The sequence below is a fragment of the Kogia breviceps genome, chromosome 10 (genome assembly GCF_026419965.1).
Source record: "Kogia breviceps isolate mKogBre1 chromosome 10, mKogBre1 haplotype 1, whole genome shotgun sequence".
NCBI classification, from domain to species: Eukaryota; Metazoa; Chordata; class Mammalia; order Artiodactyla; family Physeteridae; genus Kogia; species Kogia breviceps.
Window position 1 is genome coordinate 3,652,944 of NC_081319.1, and position 14,256 is coordinate 3,667,199.

The 14,256-nt window shown below is 57.8% G+C and overlaps 1 protein-coding gene across 3 annotated transcripts in view; it reads left to right on the plus strand.

The window, feature by feature from the left end:
• SLC6A6 (solute carrier family 6 member 6) overlaps positions 1 to 14,256 on the plus strand; it is a 166,626-nt gene that overhangs the window by 61,947 nt on the left and 90,423 nt on the right. For all 3 annotated transcript variants that reach the window (XM_067043369.1, XM_059075149.2, XM_059075150.2), the window contains exons 10-14: positions 2,379 to 2,491; positions 7,082 to 7,219; positions 8,188 to 8,290; positions 8,881 to 8,981; positions 11,587 to 11,757. In XM_067043369.1, the coding sequence (XP_066899470.1) occupies positions 2,379 to 2,491; positions 7,082 to 7,219; positions 8,188 to 8,290; positions 8,881 to 8,981; positions 11,587 to 11,757 (626 nt within the window). The remainder of the gene's footprint in view (positions 1 to 2,378; positions 2,492 to 7,081; positions 7,220 to 8,187; positions 8,291 to 8,880; positions 8,982 to 11,586; positions 11,758 to 14,256) is intronic.

The following is a 14,256-nucleotide window of genomic DNA, read 5'->3' on the forward strand; positions in this document are numbered from 1 at the left end:
GGACAGGCCCCTCTGACGCGAGGATATCCCCCTGCAGCCACGCCATCCCACCGTGCACACATGCGACCTCTGGGTTCCTCTGGTCTCTCCGAGCCCCAGGCCCTGCTTCCCCCCTTACTTGGTGAAGATGCTCCCTGCCCTGCCCCTTCCTCCCACGCCCAGCGCTGCAGGACAGGCCTAACAAGCCCGCGCCTCAGCGCCACGGCTGTGTCCCCCGCCCCCGCTCCCAGATCGGACCTCCGCACGTAGCTTTCCTTCCCCGAGAGCCCCCAGAGGCAGGCCAGAGACTGAGGACACAGAAAGTTCCAGAAGGGAAATAACCACACGCACGTGGGAGCTGGGCAGGGTGACGAAGGGGAGACCGTTGGCATCTCCTTTGCAAATGGCTTCTTTTCCGGTTGAGGGCTTGCAAACCAGTTCTGATTGATGGGGAATCTCCAGGAGCATGGAGGGAATTTGGCAGTGGGAGATCATGAAATATGTGAAATAGATCTTTCTCTGTGGACAGCTAGATACTTCTATATACGTAATCATCGTCAAGATAAGTTGTTTCTTATTCCCGTCCACTTCAAAGACCTTGTCATTTATTCCCCACGGTGATGTCTGAACAGCCGACACATCCAGGGTGATTATTTCGCTAATAAGCTTTTAACAAGCACCATATTGAGCGAAGTGCATTGGAACGAGATAATTATTTAGCTGAACGGAGTGCAAATTGCAAATGAAGCGTAGAGCGGGGCATCTCTGCTGCCCCAGGGGCTCCAGCGGCTGCCGTGTCTCCCGACTTCTCTCTCTAGTTCCCCTGCTTTCAGAGAAGGATGCTCAGACCCTCCCCCGGAGGCTGGCTTGAAAAAGGCAAAACTGAAATACAGAAACAGCCGTTGAGAAGCTTCAGGGCCCAGCGGGCGGGCGGGGGAGAGGTGGGGCGAGGGCCCCATTTTACATCTGTCTCGCAGCGGCTGGATGGATTCCTCCCAGTGCCGCCTACCGGTCAGGCCGGAGCTGACCTGGGGGGCCCAGGGGGCCCCAGCCAGGTGGAGATGCAGGTCCTACTCCAGCTGGGGCTTTGGGGTTGGGACGAGCACCCTTCCACCTCTTCCGGGGGTTTTCCACCATCGCCTCCGAGGACGTGGTCACTGTCACCGTTGGGCTTTCCTCACGTCGGGGGACTCGGGCTGTACAGGGTCTCGCCCTCGCCACTACGCGTGTGGTCAACGCCGTACGATGTGGTTTCTGGCTCCAACTTATTTCAGAGTTTTTTTTTTTTTTCATTCTCAGACCATTCATTTGGTTCCTGATACCTGTTTCAAATATCCTGCCCTCCAGCCCTTCTAGTTTCACATTTCTTGCCTTTTTTTAATTGTTTTTGAGTTGTGGATTTTGCTCTATTTTTTTTCAGTCCGGGCCCTCCCTGTCTCCTTTCTTTGGCGGCTCCCGACCTTCTTCTGGTGGACCCGCAGGTCTCGGTTACAACTCCGTCTTTCCCCCGGAGTCTTCTCTCAGGCCAACTGGAGGCGAGAGGGGACGTTTCCAGTTGGAGGCGCCCCCAGGGCTGGTGGGGCTCCTGCCTCCAAAGCGCCACGGCCCTCCCTAGAGACCAGAGCCCTTTACCAGGGAAATGGCACCGGCACCCAAGAACCTGAGCAGGAGAAGCCTCGTTGGGGTTCACGTATGGGAACCTGCCTCTCGCTTCTGGGGGAGCCTGAGGCCCCGAGAGGGCGTGTGCTGACGTGATGCGGAGGCGGTGGGCCGAGGACCGGACTGCAGCCTGGGGGCCTCTCCGCCTGGGGTCTTGCCCCGCACCCGCCTCTCCCCGGCTTTGCGCCTGGGCTGTGACGGTGCTCCAGCGGTTGCACAGATGCGCCCCCGAGAGACATCGGCCCCCGCGGGCCGTGGTTCTGTGTTCTTTTTTCTGGCCACTCGTTAAGTGTTTCAGTAGAAAGCTTTTCTTTGCACACAGGGCGTTAGGAGTCAGGTAACTCTAGTAGTCAGAACGCTCCACGTTTTCGCTTCCTTCCAGCAGACACTGGTGTGGTCCTCTGGTTTGGGGGGAGGGCCTCCTTTTCCGAGCCGGCACACTGAGTCCCAGGCTTGGTCCTGCTTCCTACCCCATAACCGGTGTCCGCTCGGAACCTGGCGTGTGAGGCGACCACCTGTGCTGCTGCATAGGAGACAGATGCTAAAACGGGGCCCCGCCTGAGCCCCGGCACGTCCCACCCCACAGTGAGACAGGCCTGGCCTCTTCCCCCAGGCGGGACCCTGCATCTGGGGCTTGGGAGACCCGCCTCAGACCCGAGTGTCTTGTGTGGCTCCGGGGCTCGGGGCGGCTGGGGCGCTGATGTCTCCTCTCCGCCCCTCCCCGTCTTCTCTTCCGTTAGGTCCCGGCCTGGCCTTCATCGCGTACCCGAAAGCTGTGACGATGATGCCGCTGCCCACGTTTTGGTCCATCCTCTTCTTTATTATGCTTCTCTTGCTTGGACTGGACAGCCAGGTATGTACGGAGCGCGTGGATGGCCCCAGGGTGGGACCGCCTCCGCCCCCCTCCACCACCACCCCCGAACCCGGTTCCGGAAGAGCCCTCCCTCTCTGTGCTGTGAGTGAGCTGCCCACACCCCATCACACCCCTCTGCAGACCTGCAGCAGCTGCGGCCAGCGAGCGTTCCTCTGGGGCCCCAGGAGTGGAAGCAGGCCCAGGGCAGCAGCAGGATGTTGCCTGCCCCAGAGCTCGAGTCTGACCTCGGCAGGGCAAACGGACAGCCACAGGGTGTGGTCCGCAGGGGGCCGTGGGTACGATAGGAAGGCAGGCCCGAAGAGTAGTGGCGTGCGCCGTGGGCATGGGGCACTCGGGCCGGCCGGGAGGGACACGCACGCAGGCCGTTCGGGCAAGGGGCCGGCCCCTCTGTCTGGAGCTTGAGGTGGTCACTGGCCACGCCGCCACCGGCAGTCCTGAGTGTGGCCACAGAAGCTGGGACCGCGGCTGTGTTCTCTGCTTCCTGGGGCGCGTGGCTCCGCGAGCTTGGCCCCCGTGGGGAAACTGATCCTCCGGAGCCTTGCCGACACCCATCCTGCCCTCCGGCCTTCCCGGCTTTCTGCCCCCTCCCGCAACAGGCGGGACTCCACGTATACCACGGTCATTTCCTGCGCTTCTTAATCCCCGCGTCCCATCCCTCCAGGGCTCGGGCCTCCCCCCGACCCCCTGGGGAAGTCAATGAGAGCCAGCTGGGCGCTGCATCTGGCTTTGGAGTAACACCGTTCCCAGCCCCCGTGCTGCTATGTGTCATGGAACACATTTCCTCCCCCGCTCTGAGCCTCAGTTTCCTCATCTGGTAAATGGGTATGATTATACCTACATTGCCTTGTGGGAAATGCCAGGCACAGTGCCTGGTAGGGAGCAGTCAGTGGTGCTCGGAGGACCGTAAAGTGTGAGCCCCTGGGACACCTTCCTTGGAGATAGGTGTGTTTTCTCTGAGGCCTTCTCGAGAGCACAGGTGTGGCTCCAGCTGTGCAGGGCGGGCTGGCCCTGTGCACATGGCCACACGGGCCTTCATCCGAGGTCAGGCACTGAAAGGCAGCCTCGTCTGCGGGCTGGGGTCCGGCTGCCTCACAGAGGTCCGCTCTCACCCTGTGAGAGGTGGGGGCCTGCTCCTGTTCAGGAGAGAGCTTTGCCACTGCCCCCTGGGCAGCAGCCTCAAAGCCCGTGCCCGGATGGTCCCCTGGGACTCGGAACCCGGTAGGAGGAGAGTCTTAGAAGGTCAGGCAGTGGAGAGGAGGTGGTCTGCTTGCAAAGTCAGGAGCAGAGTGGAGGATTTGGCAGAAAGAGGACCAGGATTATCAGAGAAGACGGAAGGAAAACATTTGGGAGACTGTAAACAAAATACTTGCGCAGTTGTTGATGGGCTTGAGCTGTGTAAATAGCAAAAGGACTCCATCCATCATTCCTAGTTAATGAGTTTGGCCTTCAGAGGCCCCAAGCAAATGGCTTTTATGACTTCTTCCAGAGCTCTCAGTGAAAGCCAAAGACAAAAACAGAAAGAGGTTAATAAATGACAAAGCATGACATCTCCATGGGCCCAAAATTGGCCTCTTGGGATGCGGAACTGCTTCGTGAACAGGCGGAGGTGGTTATTCATTAGGTTTCCCCTGGCTGAGGGTGTGCACCTCTGAGCCAGGCCCACTGCGGCTGTTTGCTTAGGCAAATCTCAAAGCCAGCCTCGCAGGGAGCCGGTGCTCTTCTGCTGCAGAACAGGGAACTCGTGGCACGGAACGAGCTGCCGGATAGATGTGCCAGGAAAGGGCACGGTGGGATTCGGTCTGTGGCATCCTCCCCTGCATCTGTGTGCTCTGTGAAGTCAGGGGCGTGGGGGAGGGCTTTGCAGATGCCAGCGACCACCTCGTACAGCACCAGCAGTGATAGGGGCCCTGCCCTGCGCGCTGTCCACTCGGACCAGGCTTCACGTGTCACGTGTGGCAAAATACACGTAACACAAAATCAACCATTGTCGCCGTTTTTCAGTGCCCAGCTCCGAGCGTTAAGTACGCTCACAGTGCTGTGCGGCCGTCACCACCGTGCGTCTCCAGAACTTTCTCATGTTCCCAAGCTGACACTCTGTCCCCACTAGACACGAACCCTGCCCCCAACCTAGCCTTTATGCATCAGCTCCTTAATCCACCCAGTGTCCCGATGCCTGGGTACAGCTGTCCCCCAGAGCCGAGAAAACTGAGGCTCAGAGAGAACTGGACCTGCTCTGAGGCCACACCCAGTGGGTTAAGGACTGGAGTCATGGCTGCCTGTCCCCAGACCCGCCAGTTCGTCCCTGCTAGTTGGCCTTTCCTTTGAGTTCCCCCGAAAGAACTCCGTTCTTTGGGCATGCAGGGATCCACAGCCAGTCTCAGGCAGGGGGAGCGGTGAGCCTCGCTCATTAGAGGAGGGAGGGTTCCTAGCGTTTGGGGGGAGCACCGTGTCTGGCTGAGGGGCCATCGTACCGCTGTGTGTTTCCCAGGGAGCGGGGGTGGGACTGCCGCCCACAGGGAGGCGGATGCCTGTCGCTGGCTGGCCTGCCCGAGGGGGACACAGTCCGTGAACAGACAAGGAGAAGAGAGCTGCATTCCCTCTCCCCCAGGAGCTCACCCATGCAGCCCCTGACGTGCGTTAGCAGGGCTCACCCCGTTGCCGGCCTACTCTAATGATCTCCCATCTTTCTCGTCACCCCCGTCGAGTACGCAAGATGCTCCCATTTTACAGAGGAGGAAGCTGAGGCTCAGAGAAGTCAGGGTCACACCACTATTAAGTGAAGGAGGTCTCGAGAGGCTGGTCGAGGGGGTGAGGGCTGGGGTTGGTGTCCCCCAGAGGTGCAGTGAACTTGGAAACGAGGAGCTTGTGGTGTTGGCCCTGACTCTCAGTGACACTGGATCTTCCTGTCTTTAATTTTCCAATCTCAAAAAAGGAAAGAACCTTTGTTTTTTTTTGTTTTATTCTGTTTTTAATTAATTTATTTATTTTTTATCTTTGGCTGTGTTGGGTCTCCGTTGCTGCACGTGGGCTTTCTCTAGTTGCGGTGAGCGGGGGCTACTCTTCATTGCGGTGCACGGGCTTCTCATTGCTGTGGCTTCTCTTGTTGCGGAGCACGTGCTCTAGGCGCGAGGGCTTCAGTAGTTGTGGCTCGTGGGCTCTAGAGCGCAGGCTCAGTAGCTGTGGTGCACAGGCTTCATTGCTCCGCGGCATGTGGGATCTTCCCGGCCCAGGGATCGAACCTGTGTCCCCTGCATTGGCAGGCGGATTCTTAACCACTGCGCCACCAGGGAAGTCCCAAAACCTTTGTTTTTAACTGCTTTTCAAGCTTAATGTTTGAGCTGCGGGTCTGCTATAATCCAGTGGCAATTTCGGCTCAGAACCCCTTTGGCTGACCCATCAATCAGAGGTCAAATCATCAGCCCCCTGCTCTCTCTGGACCCCTTTCAAGAGCCTCTTGATCATCTTTTCCCTGAATTTCCAGCCCCTTTGCGCACATGAAAGGGACTTGCTCCTTGTGTATGTTCCTCGATCCTCCCGTGATGCTTCCCAAAGGAGTCAGCGGTTGGCCATGTCTTGTAGGAAAGCTGGGGAACCTCCTTCCCAAAAGCCTCTCCCAGATGGAAGAGCAGACAGGTCGAGGTTTTAGCTTTTTAACATTTAGAGGAATCAGATGGCCTCAGAGGGTGTGTCGGTTGGCAGAGCAGTCTGGCTGTAGCCACCCCAATTATAAGTGCGTCGGCGTGCCCTTTAACCCTGAATTCAGTGTACTTCTAGACTGTGCTACGGATACTCGTGCACACAGGCCTAAAGACAGACTTGGGGGAAGAGTCCCGCCCAGGTCAGCAGCCGCGGAGGCCCGACACCGTGTGCAGGGCACTGGTTAGATGCATGATGATAAGCGTCCACAGGATGGAGTTTTATGCCACCGTTTAAGAACCGAGGCAGCTGCGTGGACCGATGTGGGACGAACTCTGGGATAAATCATTAGGTGTAAAGATGAGAAGATCTAGAAAGATTGAGGGTCACACTAGAACGTTACCCATGGACTGGCCTTTTCGATCAGCCGTTTTACCTTTTGGGGAGCCCAGGGATGGGTTCCTGGGGTCACAGGCAGCATTTGGCTCACACGCATGGGCCTTTGGGCGTGCATGCACGTGTGCAAAATCCCCCCACGGGCCCACGATCCCCACAGGGCTAAAAGCCACCATGTGAATTGGATGGGGAGCTAAGGCCCAGACTTGCCTGGGTTACCACCCATTGGTCACGTGCTGCCGCACGGCCCTTTGTGCCAGGCCCGGCCGGGCGCTCAAGGCCCAAAACTGATGGGGCACCACCCTCGGCTTCAAAGATGACCCAGACCAAAGTGGGAGGTTGCCGCGTCGACGCACGTGTGCCAGCAAGCGTGCCCCGTGGAGGGTCAGCAGGGGCCTCAGAGAAGCGCTCAGGGCCACAGGGGTGTGGAGTATTTGGACGGCTGCGCGTGGCCCGCCAGGCCTGGCTCAGCGGGCAGTACTACTCACCACACGGCTGCTGGACCTCTACCACTCACCCCTCTCCTTTCCTCCCCAGTTTGTGGAAGTGGAAGGACAGATCACGTCCTTGGTTGATCTTCACCCATCCTTCCTAAGGAAGGGTTTCCGCCGGGAAATCTTCATCGCCTCCATATGTTGTGTCAGCTACCTGCTGGGGCTGACCATGGTGACGGAGGTAGGTGGCTCTCTCACCTGGCCTGAGGGGCCTCCCCTGGCAGGGCCCTTGTTGCCCTCAATACGTTTCAAAGGTCAGTTCAAGGCCACGCCACCTCCCCACTCCCCACTGTGGAGGCAGCTGGGTGAGAGGTCCAGGCCTGCTGAGCTCCCGGCCACCCTACTTCAGGAGTCCTGCCCCATCCCGGCGCAGCAGGAGGCAGCTCAGGACCCAGCACTTGAGCCAGACTCCCTGCCCCACTTCCCTGTTGCCCTGGCAGCACAGTGGCCACCCTCTGCCCTCCGTTCCTCCTCATCCCCAGAGGCCCGAGGAAGGGGTACTTCAGCCGAAATCCATTTTAACCACAGCTCTGTCCCTGCCCCCGCCCCCACCCCCACCCCCACCCCCACACCCATGTGCAGTGGCCCTTCTCAGGCCTGCAGGGGAGGCACGTGAGCATGTGAGCCTAAGCCTGGGCCCAGGGTTAACCCTCCTGTGCGCCTCACCCATCTCATCTCTCCATACTCTCCAGCACAGGGTTGCATCGGCCCCCAAATTCGGGGTTTCACATCACCGCTTTTCCTTACCAGAAGTAAAAATAAATGCTTTTCTCGAAGCGTCTGTAAGAAACACCCCCTGAAAGGCAGACCACAGGTTCATACACTGAGCAACGGGGTCTCACTGATGTCTTCTGTGTTGGCCACAGTGAGTGTTAGGCCCCTCCTTTGGAAACAGGCTTCCGAGAACACATCATTTTTCGCTAAGAAAGACGTGTTTTGCTTATTTTTCTCTTTGTGTGTGTCTTTTTAATTAAATTTGTCATACATGAAGTTAAGCATCTTTTTAGACATGTATCTGGTCCTTACACCCTCTGCACATTTTTTTCCCCTTGGGTTTTCTATTTCTTATTGACAGGCCAGATCTCTTTATATATTGAGGGAATGAGATACCAAATAACAAATCCACCTTCTCTGGTTTTTTCTTCACAGGGTGGCATGTATGTGTTTCAGCTCTTTGACTACTATGCAGCTAGCGGTGTATGCCTTTTGTGGGTTGCATTCTTTGAATGTTTTGCTATTGCCTGGATATATGGTGAGTAGAGATGTTTGCATATCTTACTCAAGTCTCTCCTTTGGGCTTCTCTATCTAGAAGCTTCAGAAACAGAATTCTAGTGGGAATTTCATTTTGAGTCAAACACAGAGGCGCTCCCTGCCTGGACTTTTCCTCTCAAGGCCACCCCTTCCGGCACAAATAATCTGACCGTAGCCACACTGAAGAAGCTCCCCACGCTGAAGGTGCGCGGTGTGAGTGGGTGCTTTGACAAACACAGAATTTGGCCATGCAGGGGGTCTGTCTTTGATGAACCGCTCTAGGGTCCAGGAATGGTCCATTCTGACTTCCTCGAGACCTTGGAATGGCCACACCGGGATTTGGGGGTCTGCGTAAAGTTGCCAGAAAAATACCGGGTGCCCAGAGACACGCGAATTTTAGATCATTTCAGATAAACGTCTGCCAACACTTGGGTCTATGGGGTGTGGAGATGCAGGGACCTGGATGAGGCCCTGGAGACACCCCCTCCCCGCCACCACCCCCAGGGCCCTTGAGCCCCTGCTGTGCTGTTCCCAGGGCGGATGCTGCATCGGACACCGGGTCAACATCTGTCTGCCTCTGTCTCTTGCAGGCAGTGATAACTTTTATGACGGTATTGAGGACATGATCGGCTATCGGCCTGGGCCCTGGATGAAGTACAGCTGGGCCGTGGTCACTCCGCTTCTCTGTCTTGTGAGTGTCCTTTGGCGCGGCCGTGGGCAGTAGCTGTTCCTCCCCGGGGCTTGACAGTTTCACCCGCTAACCCATCGTTCGCTCAGCATCTGCTTAGTGCTGGCCTCTGACAAGCTCAGTGACAGCCGTGCTTGGGGAGGGGGCCAGGCTACCCCGGAGGGCTCCCCGCCAGGCATGAGTGGGGGCTTGTCAGGAGGGGGGCAGGAGGGGCACCGCTGGCAGGGGAGCGTGAGTTGGGCACACCAAGAAGTTTCAGGGGTTCCATCACTGAGTATCTGACCTTTCCCCAAACCCTTCCAGAGTTCACGGGCACAGTCAGGGTCACTGATTATGGTGAGGGGCCTTGGGGAATGTCGAATGGAGACGTCATAGACCCTGGAAATGCGGTGTTTCCTATGGAGGGTGGGGCGCGTGCCTGGAGAGGGGAGGTCCCAGCAGAGAGGAGCCCTGGGCTCTCCCAGGAGCAAAGGAAGCTTAGTAGCCGCCGGGACCCAAGGGCAGTGATGTGCACGCCCCCCCTCGCACCAGGGTTCCCGCGCCTGCCGTCTGGGCATGTGGCCTTGGGGCCCAGGCACCCGTCAGGCTCCACTAGGAGGCTCCGGCCAAAGGGAGGTCCTCTGCAGCAAAAGCCGCTTCCCTGCCGGTGTTGGAGACCTGTCGTGAGCTTGGAGCTAATTGCAAGGAAAGACGTGTGCTATGCGGCTCTCAGCTCAGACAGTGGGGAGCACAGGTGGCAGAATTGTTCTTGTGTGTGGGAACCAGGTGCCGGGAGATAAACGGGCCCTCCGCTCAGGGACCTCTGTTTCCAGGCCTGTCCTCACAGGGCCCCAGTTCCTGCATTTGTAAAACAAGGAGGCTGACTGCTGCGGGGCTGAGTGGCAGCGACCATCTTAGGTTGTCTTAGGTTGTAACTTTGTTGCTGAGAGCGGTCTTGGCCTTTTCATCCGAGAGGCAGATTTTCCCCACAAAATTAAGGAAGCCGTGTCAGCCAGTAACCACGATCGGGGAGTGCACTGTTGGAGATGAATTTAGGTGGGTGCAAAGCCCGTGTTCTCATCCTCACTTAATGATTTATTTGTGGGCAACTCCCCTCACCACTGCGGCCATCGGATTCCTCCTGCCTCCCTCCCTCCCTCCCTCGGGGATTGGACAGGTGAGAGGCTGCATTCTGAGGTGGCCGGAAGAGGAACGGGGCACAGCTGCTTCCCGGGTTGGGTTGGGAGGGCACGGCTGCCCTCCCTTGGAACCCTCCCCTGCTAAGCTTCACCCCACACGTAGGACAACAACAGGGCCAGGTATACAGTAGGTGCCTAATGAAGAGCGTCCCCCCCCCGCCCCCTCACCAATTCTGGTTTAGATAGGTTTGTCTTCCCTTCAAACCCCCCTTATTAGATAATGAAGGTTTAAGTCCTTTTCACTGGGTTCTACACGGACAGGCTGTAGTTCTGACCAGAAGCAGCCCTCCAGCCAGCCTAGCGTTCAGGCTTTGGGGCGCAGAGCTGACCCCACCCCACTCCTATGTTCCTTAAGAATTAAAAGCCACTTCTGGTTTTCCTTTTGACACCACCATTTTGAAGTATCACTCATCATTGGTGAGTCTGACCCTCCCAAAGGAAAAGCCAGCCTAGGGAGGGTCACAGGCCCGGGCAGGCAACGCCACAATGAGAGTGCCGGGGAGCGAGCCTGTTTGGCTGGAAATAGGTCTGTCAGTCAGTGATGTGGACATGCTTAAGGGACAGAGCCCTATGCTGTGTTGTGATAATGGACCCCTGGATGCAAAGGTGGTTAAAAACCAACCTTCAAGGTAAAGACAAGCTGATCCTAAAATATAGTTCACTTGAAGTTTTTGGATGCTTATTTTTAAGGTGAAAAAATGCTTAGGATTATTATAAATCAATATTTATCAAAAAGTAAAAATTTTTGATAAGTGGCTTGGGCGTGGTGTAGGCTGGACCCCCCACCAGGGCAGCAAGGCCCAGGTCCACACCCTGCCTTGGGGGCTGGGCCTGGGGCTCAGAGAGGGAGGTGGAGGGGTGGCAGTGGGGGAAGGGAAGCTGTGTGCCCCCAGAGCTACACCGCATGTCAGGGAAACGGGGAGCGAGACAGACACACCTCCCGCTCTCACTGCCTCAGGCTCTCACTGCCTCAGGCTGGGTGGGGAATGATCACGAAGAATCGCGCTTTCTGGGAAGGGAAGTGTGAGCACCTACCTGACCGAGCCTGGGCGGGGCCTGGGCGGCGCCATTAGTGCAAATTTAGGGTGAGGAGAAGGTGAGCAAGAGAGAGGTTCCCGGTGAGTGGGAACAGCTTGCCCAGAGACCCCAGCGCAAGCGGCTGAGAAGCTGAAAGGAATTCCAGGTAGCTGGAGTGTAGCTGCAGAGGAAGAGGCAGTGGGTAGGTGACAGGGAATTGCCAGCCAGACGCGGAGTTTGCGTCCCGAAGGCCCTGGGGAACCGCAGAAGGGTTTGGAACAAGGAGGCGGCTTGATCAGGTTTACCGTGGGTGCGGCCCTCCTGCGCCCGTGGGGTGGGAGAAGGCTGGGAGCCTCCTGGGTGGAGCCTGCCCTGGTCCCGGAAGCCCCCTGACCACCCCCGTCTCTCCACAGGGATGTTTTATCTTCTCTCTCGTCAAGTACGTACCCCTGACCTACAACAAAGTCTACGTGTACCCCACCTGGGCCATCGGGCTGGGCTGGAGCCTGGCCCTGTCCTCCATTGTGTGTGTCCCCTTGGTCATGGTCATTCGCCTCTGCCAGACGGAAGGGCCATTCCTCGTGGTAAGCGCACAGGGCCCCGAGTCTGGATTTGGGGTGGGGGCAGGATGCTGAAGGCCAGTCAGCTGTCGGTTTGCTGTGTGACCTTGGGCAGGTCACTTGCCCTCTCTGAGCCCCAGACCCCTCACCTGCCCTGGGGAGTGGTTGAGACTGTGGGCAGGAGAGTGTGTAGCGAGAAGAGAAAATGGGCAGCAGTGACACATTCAGGGGCCGGGCCAGGGGCGGAGAGGTGGTGGCGGCTTTGGATGCCAAGATAAGAGCCAGGGCTTTACCCGGGAGCAGTGGGGGCCAGGTTTCCCGGGCGGCGAGACGGGAGACAGGAGCTCATGTGCAAGGCTAAGCTCCAGCCAGAGGCCTTCCCTGGCCCTGGAGCCAAGTTTCATATGAGCCCAGCCCGTGCTGGTGTTCCCCTCGCCAGACATGTGGCCCCATCTGCTGCCCGACCCTCAGAAGCCACCTGTGCACTGAGCAGACCCGCCAGTCTCCTCCCTGCGCCTCCTGCCCACCCCCATCCTCTCAGAAATTCCTCCAACCGTCTTGGAGATTCCAGGCCCTGGCAAAAGTCGGGGCTCTTTCCAAGAAATCCTTTTCTTAGAATCTCCCTTAACCTTTGGGCTTGGGCTGGCTCCAAGACGGCACTGTTTTGTTCTGGGCTGTTTTTATTGTTATTCTCTTAAAAATCTGGAGCCAGGATGTCCTGGGGCCCTGGCTCCCTCTTGGGCTGGGCCGGTTTCCTTGTGGGCAGGGGACTGGCCTGGAGGTGTTGTTGGTGGGGAGAGATGCCAGGCCGGGCAGCAGGAGACCAGACCAGCCTTCCCGAGACAGAGGAAGTAGGCAGGGGTAGGCCAGGAGGAAACCATGAGGCTGGGGTCTGTCTGAGCCAGGAGGACCCTTGGGGTGTTCCTGCAGCACTGGACCCATTGTATTTTCTCAGAGGACACAGGGAAGGACCCCAGTATTCAGCCAGAATGCTGATTGGCCCTATCATTTGTCAAAATACTGAAATACTGGGCCTGGGACAGACCCAGCCCCTCCCCCAGGAATTTCCAGAATGTCCCTACCTCCCAGAAACCAAAGGGTTAATTGAGGGCACAACAGGGGGTGTTGGATGTCTGTCCTGATTGCTCAGTGCCCACAGCTACACCCAACAGGTCACTGACTTGTGTCTCTTTGAAGCCTAATTTAAAAATATCGTTCCATCCCAAGTCTAGAGGTTTGGGCAGAGTGGGGTTGGTGTGGGGGAAGGTTTCGAGTCCACCCCAAATTCACACCCAAACCTGACCATTAACCCAAGCCCCTTCCTTTGAAGGCAGCTGGCCGCCACCCACCCGTCTTCACCACATGCCCCTCGACCACCTACCTGCACAGGTTGCCAAGGGGCCCCCCCAGCCGTGAACCTCTCTCTGAGCTCCCTCCTGGGAGGATTCCAATTAAGTCTGCGCCTCCTGCATAAACGGGGCCCCAGGTAGCTGCCCGGGGGTGTTTGCCTGGTGTCCCCCGTTCGGGGCACACACCCATTGTACAGATGTCAGGAGAGGCAAAGCGAGGAAGGGGGGAGCAGGGCCCTCCCCTCCTGCTGGGTTCCACCCTCGCCCTGTACCTGCGGCCTCTGGTCTGGTTCCCCCAGGGCCCAGGCAGCCAACCCAGGGGGGGAGGGGGACTGGGGAGCGGGGGCTCAGGGGAAGGCGAGCACCTCTGCAGGATGCAGCGATGCTCTCAGCTCCGGCCCCCGTTTTCCAGATGTGGGCCTGGGGTTGCCAGACCTGTGGTCTTTAAAGAGTAGATGGAAGTCTGGATTTTCAAATGAAATACCGTAGCTGTTAACAAGCAGCTTTTAAATATCGTTATATACCTAAATGGAACGTAAATGCCGAGATAGAGGGTTTCTTGTTAGCACCTGCTTCCTACTTAAGCCTCTGAGTGGACGCTGGGCGGGAGGTGGGCTGGGAGGCGGGAGTTCTGAGCTCAAGCCTCAGCTCTGCTGTTGCTTTTCTGGGTGCCCTGGGGAGGGCTCTTTCCCTTGCTGGTCCTATTGTCTGTCAGCCTGGGGAGGACAAACTGCCGTGTGCCTGGCAGTGCTCCAGCCTCTGGCCCCTCTGTCGGGAGGGGCAGCGCAGACCCAGGCAGCCGTCTCCAGGCCCTCCGTGGGGAAATGGAGAAGGCAGGACATGCAGCTTGTGGGAGACGGAGGTTCTCCTCGGGGAAAGTGGGAGCCATGGGAGGCTCAAGACAGTTACCCAACCTCGGGCATACAAATTGCAGACACTCAGCTGCTTTGCAAGTCAGAGAAACGGGGGAACGGGAATCGCAAGGAGGTGTATTTCAGCTCCTTGGGAGAAAGAAAGGGGAAAGAGTTTGGAGGCCTGAGTGCCCTGTCCCTGAGGTGTGTAAGCAGGGCTTGGCCAAGGAAAGTACCGGCGCGCACTCTGCCCTCATTCAGGGCCCGGAGGGACCTTAGTTCCAGTCCTCTGTTTGCCAGTGGATGAAACGGGTGGTCCGGAG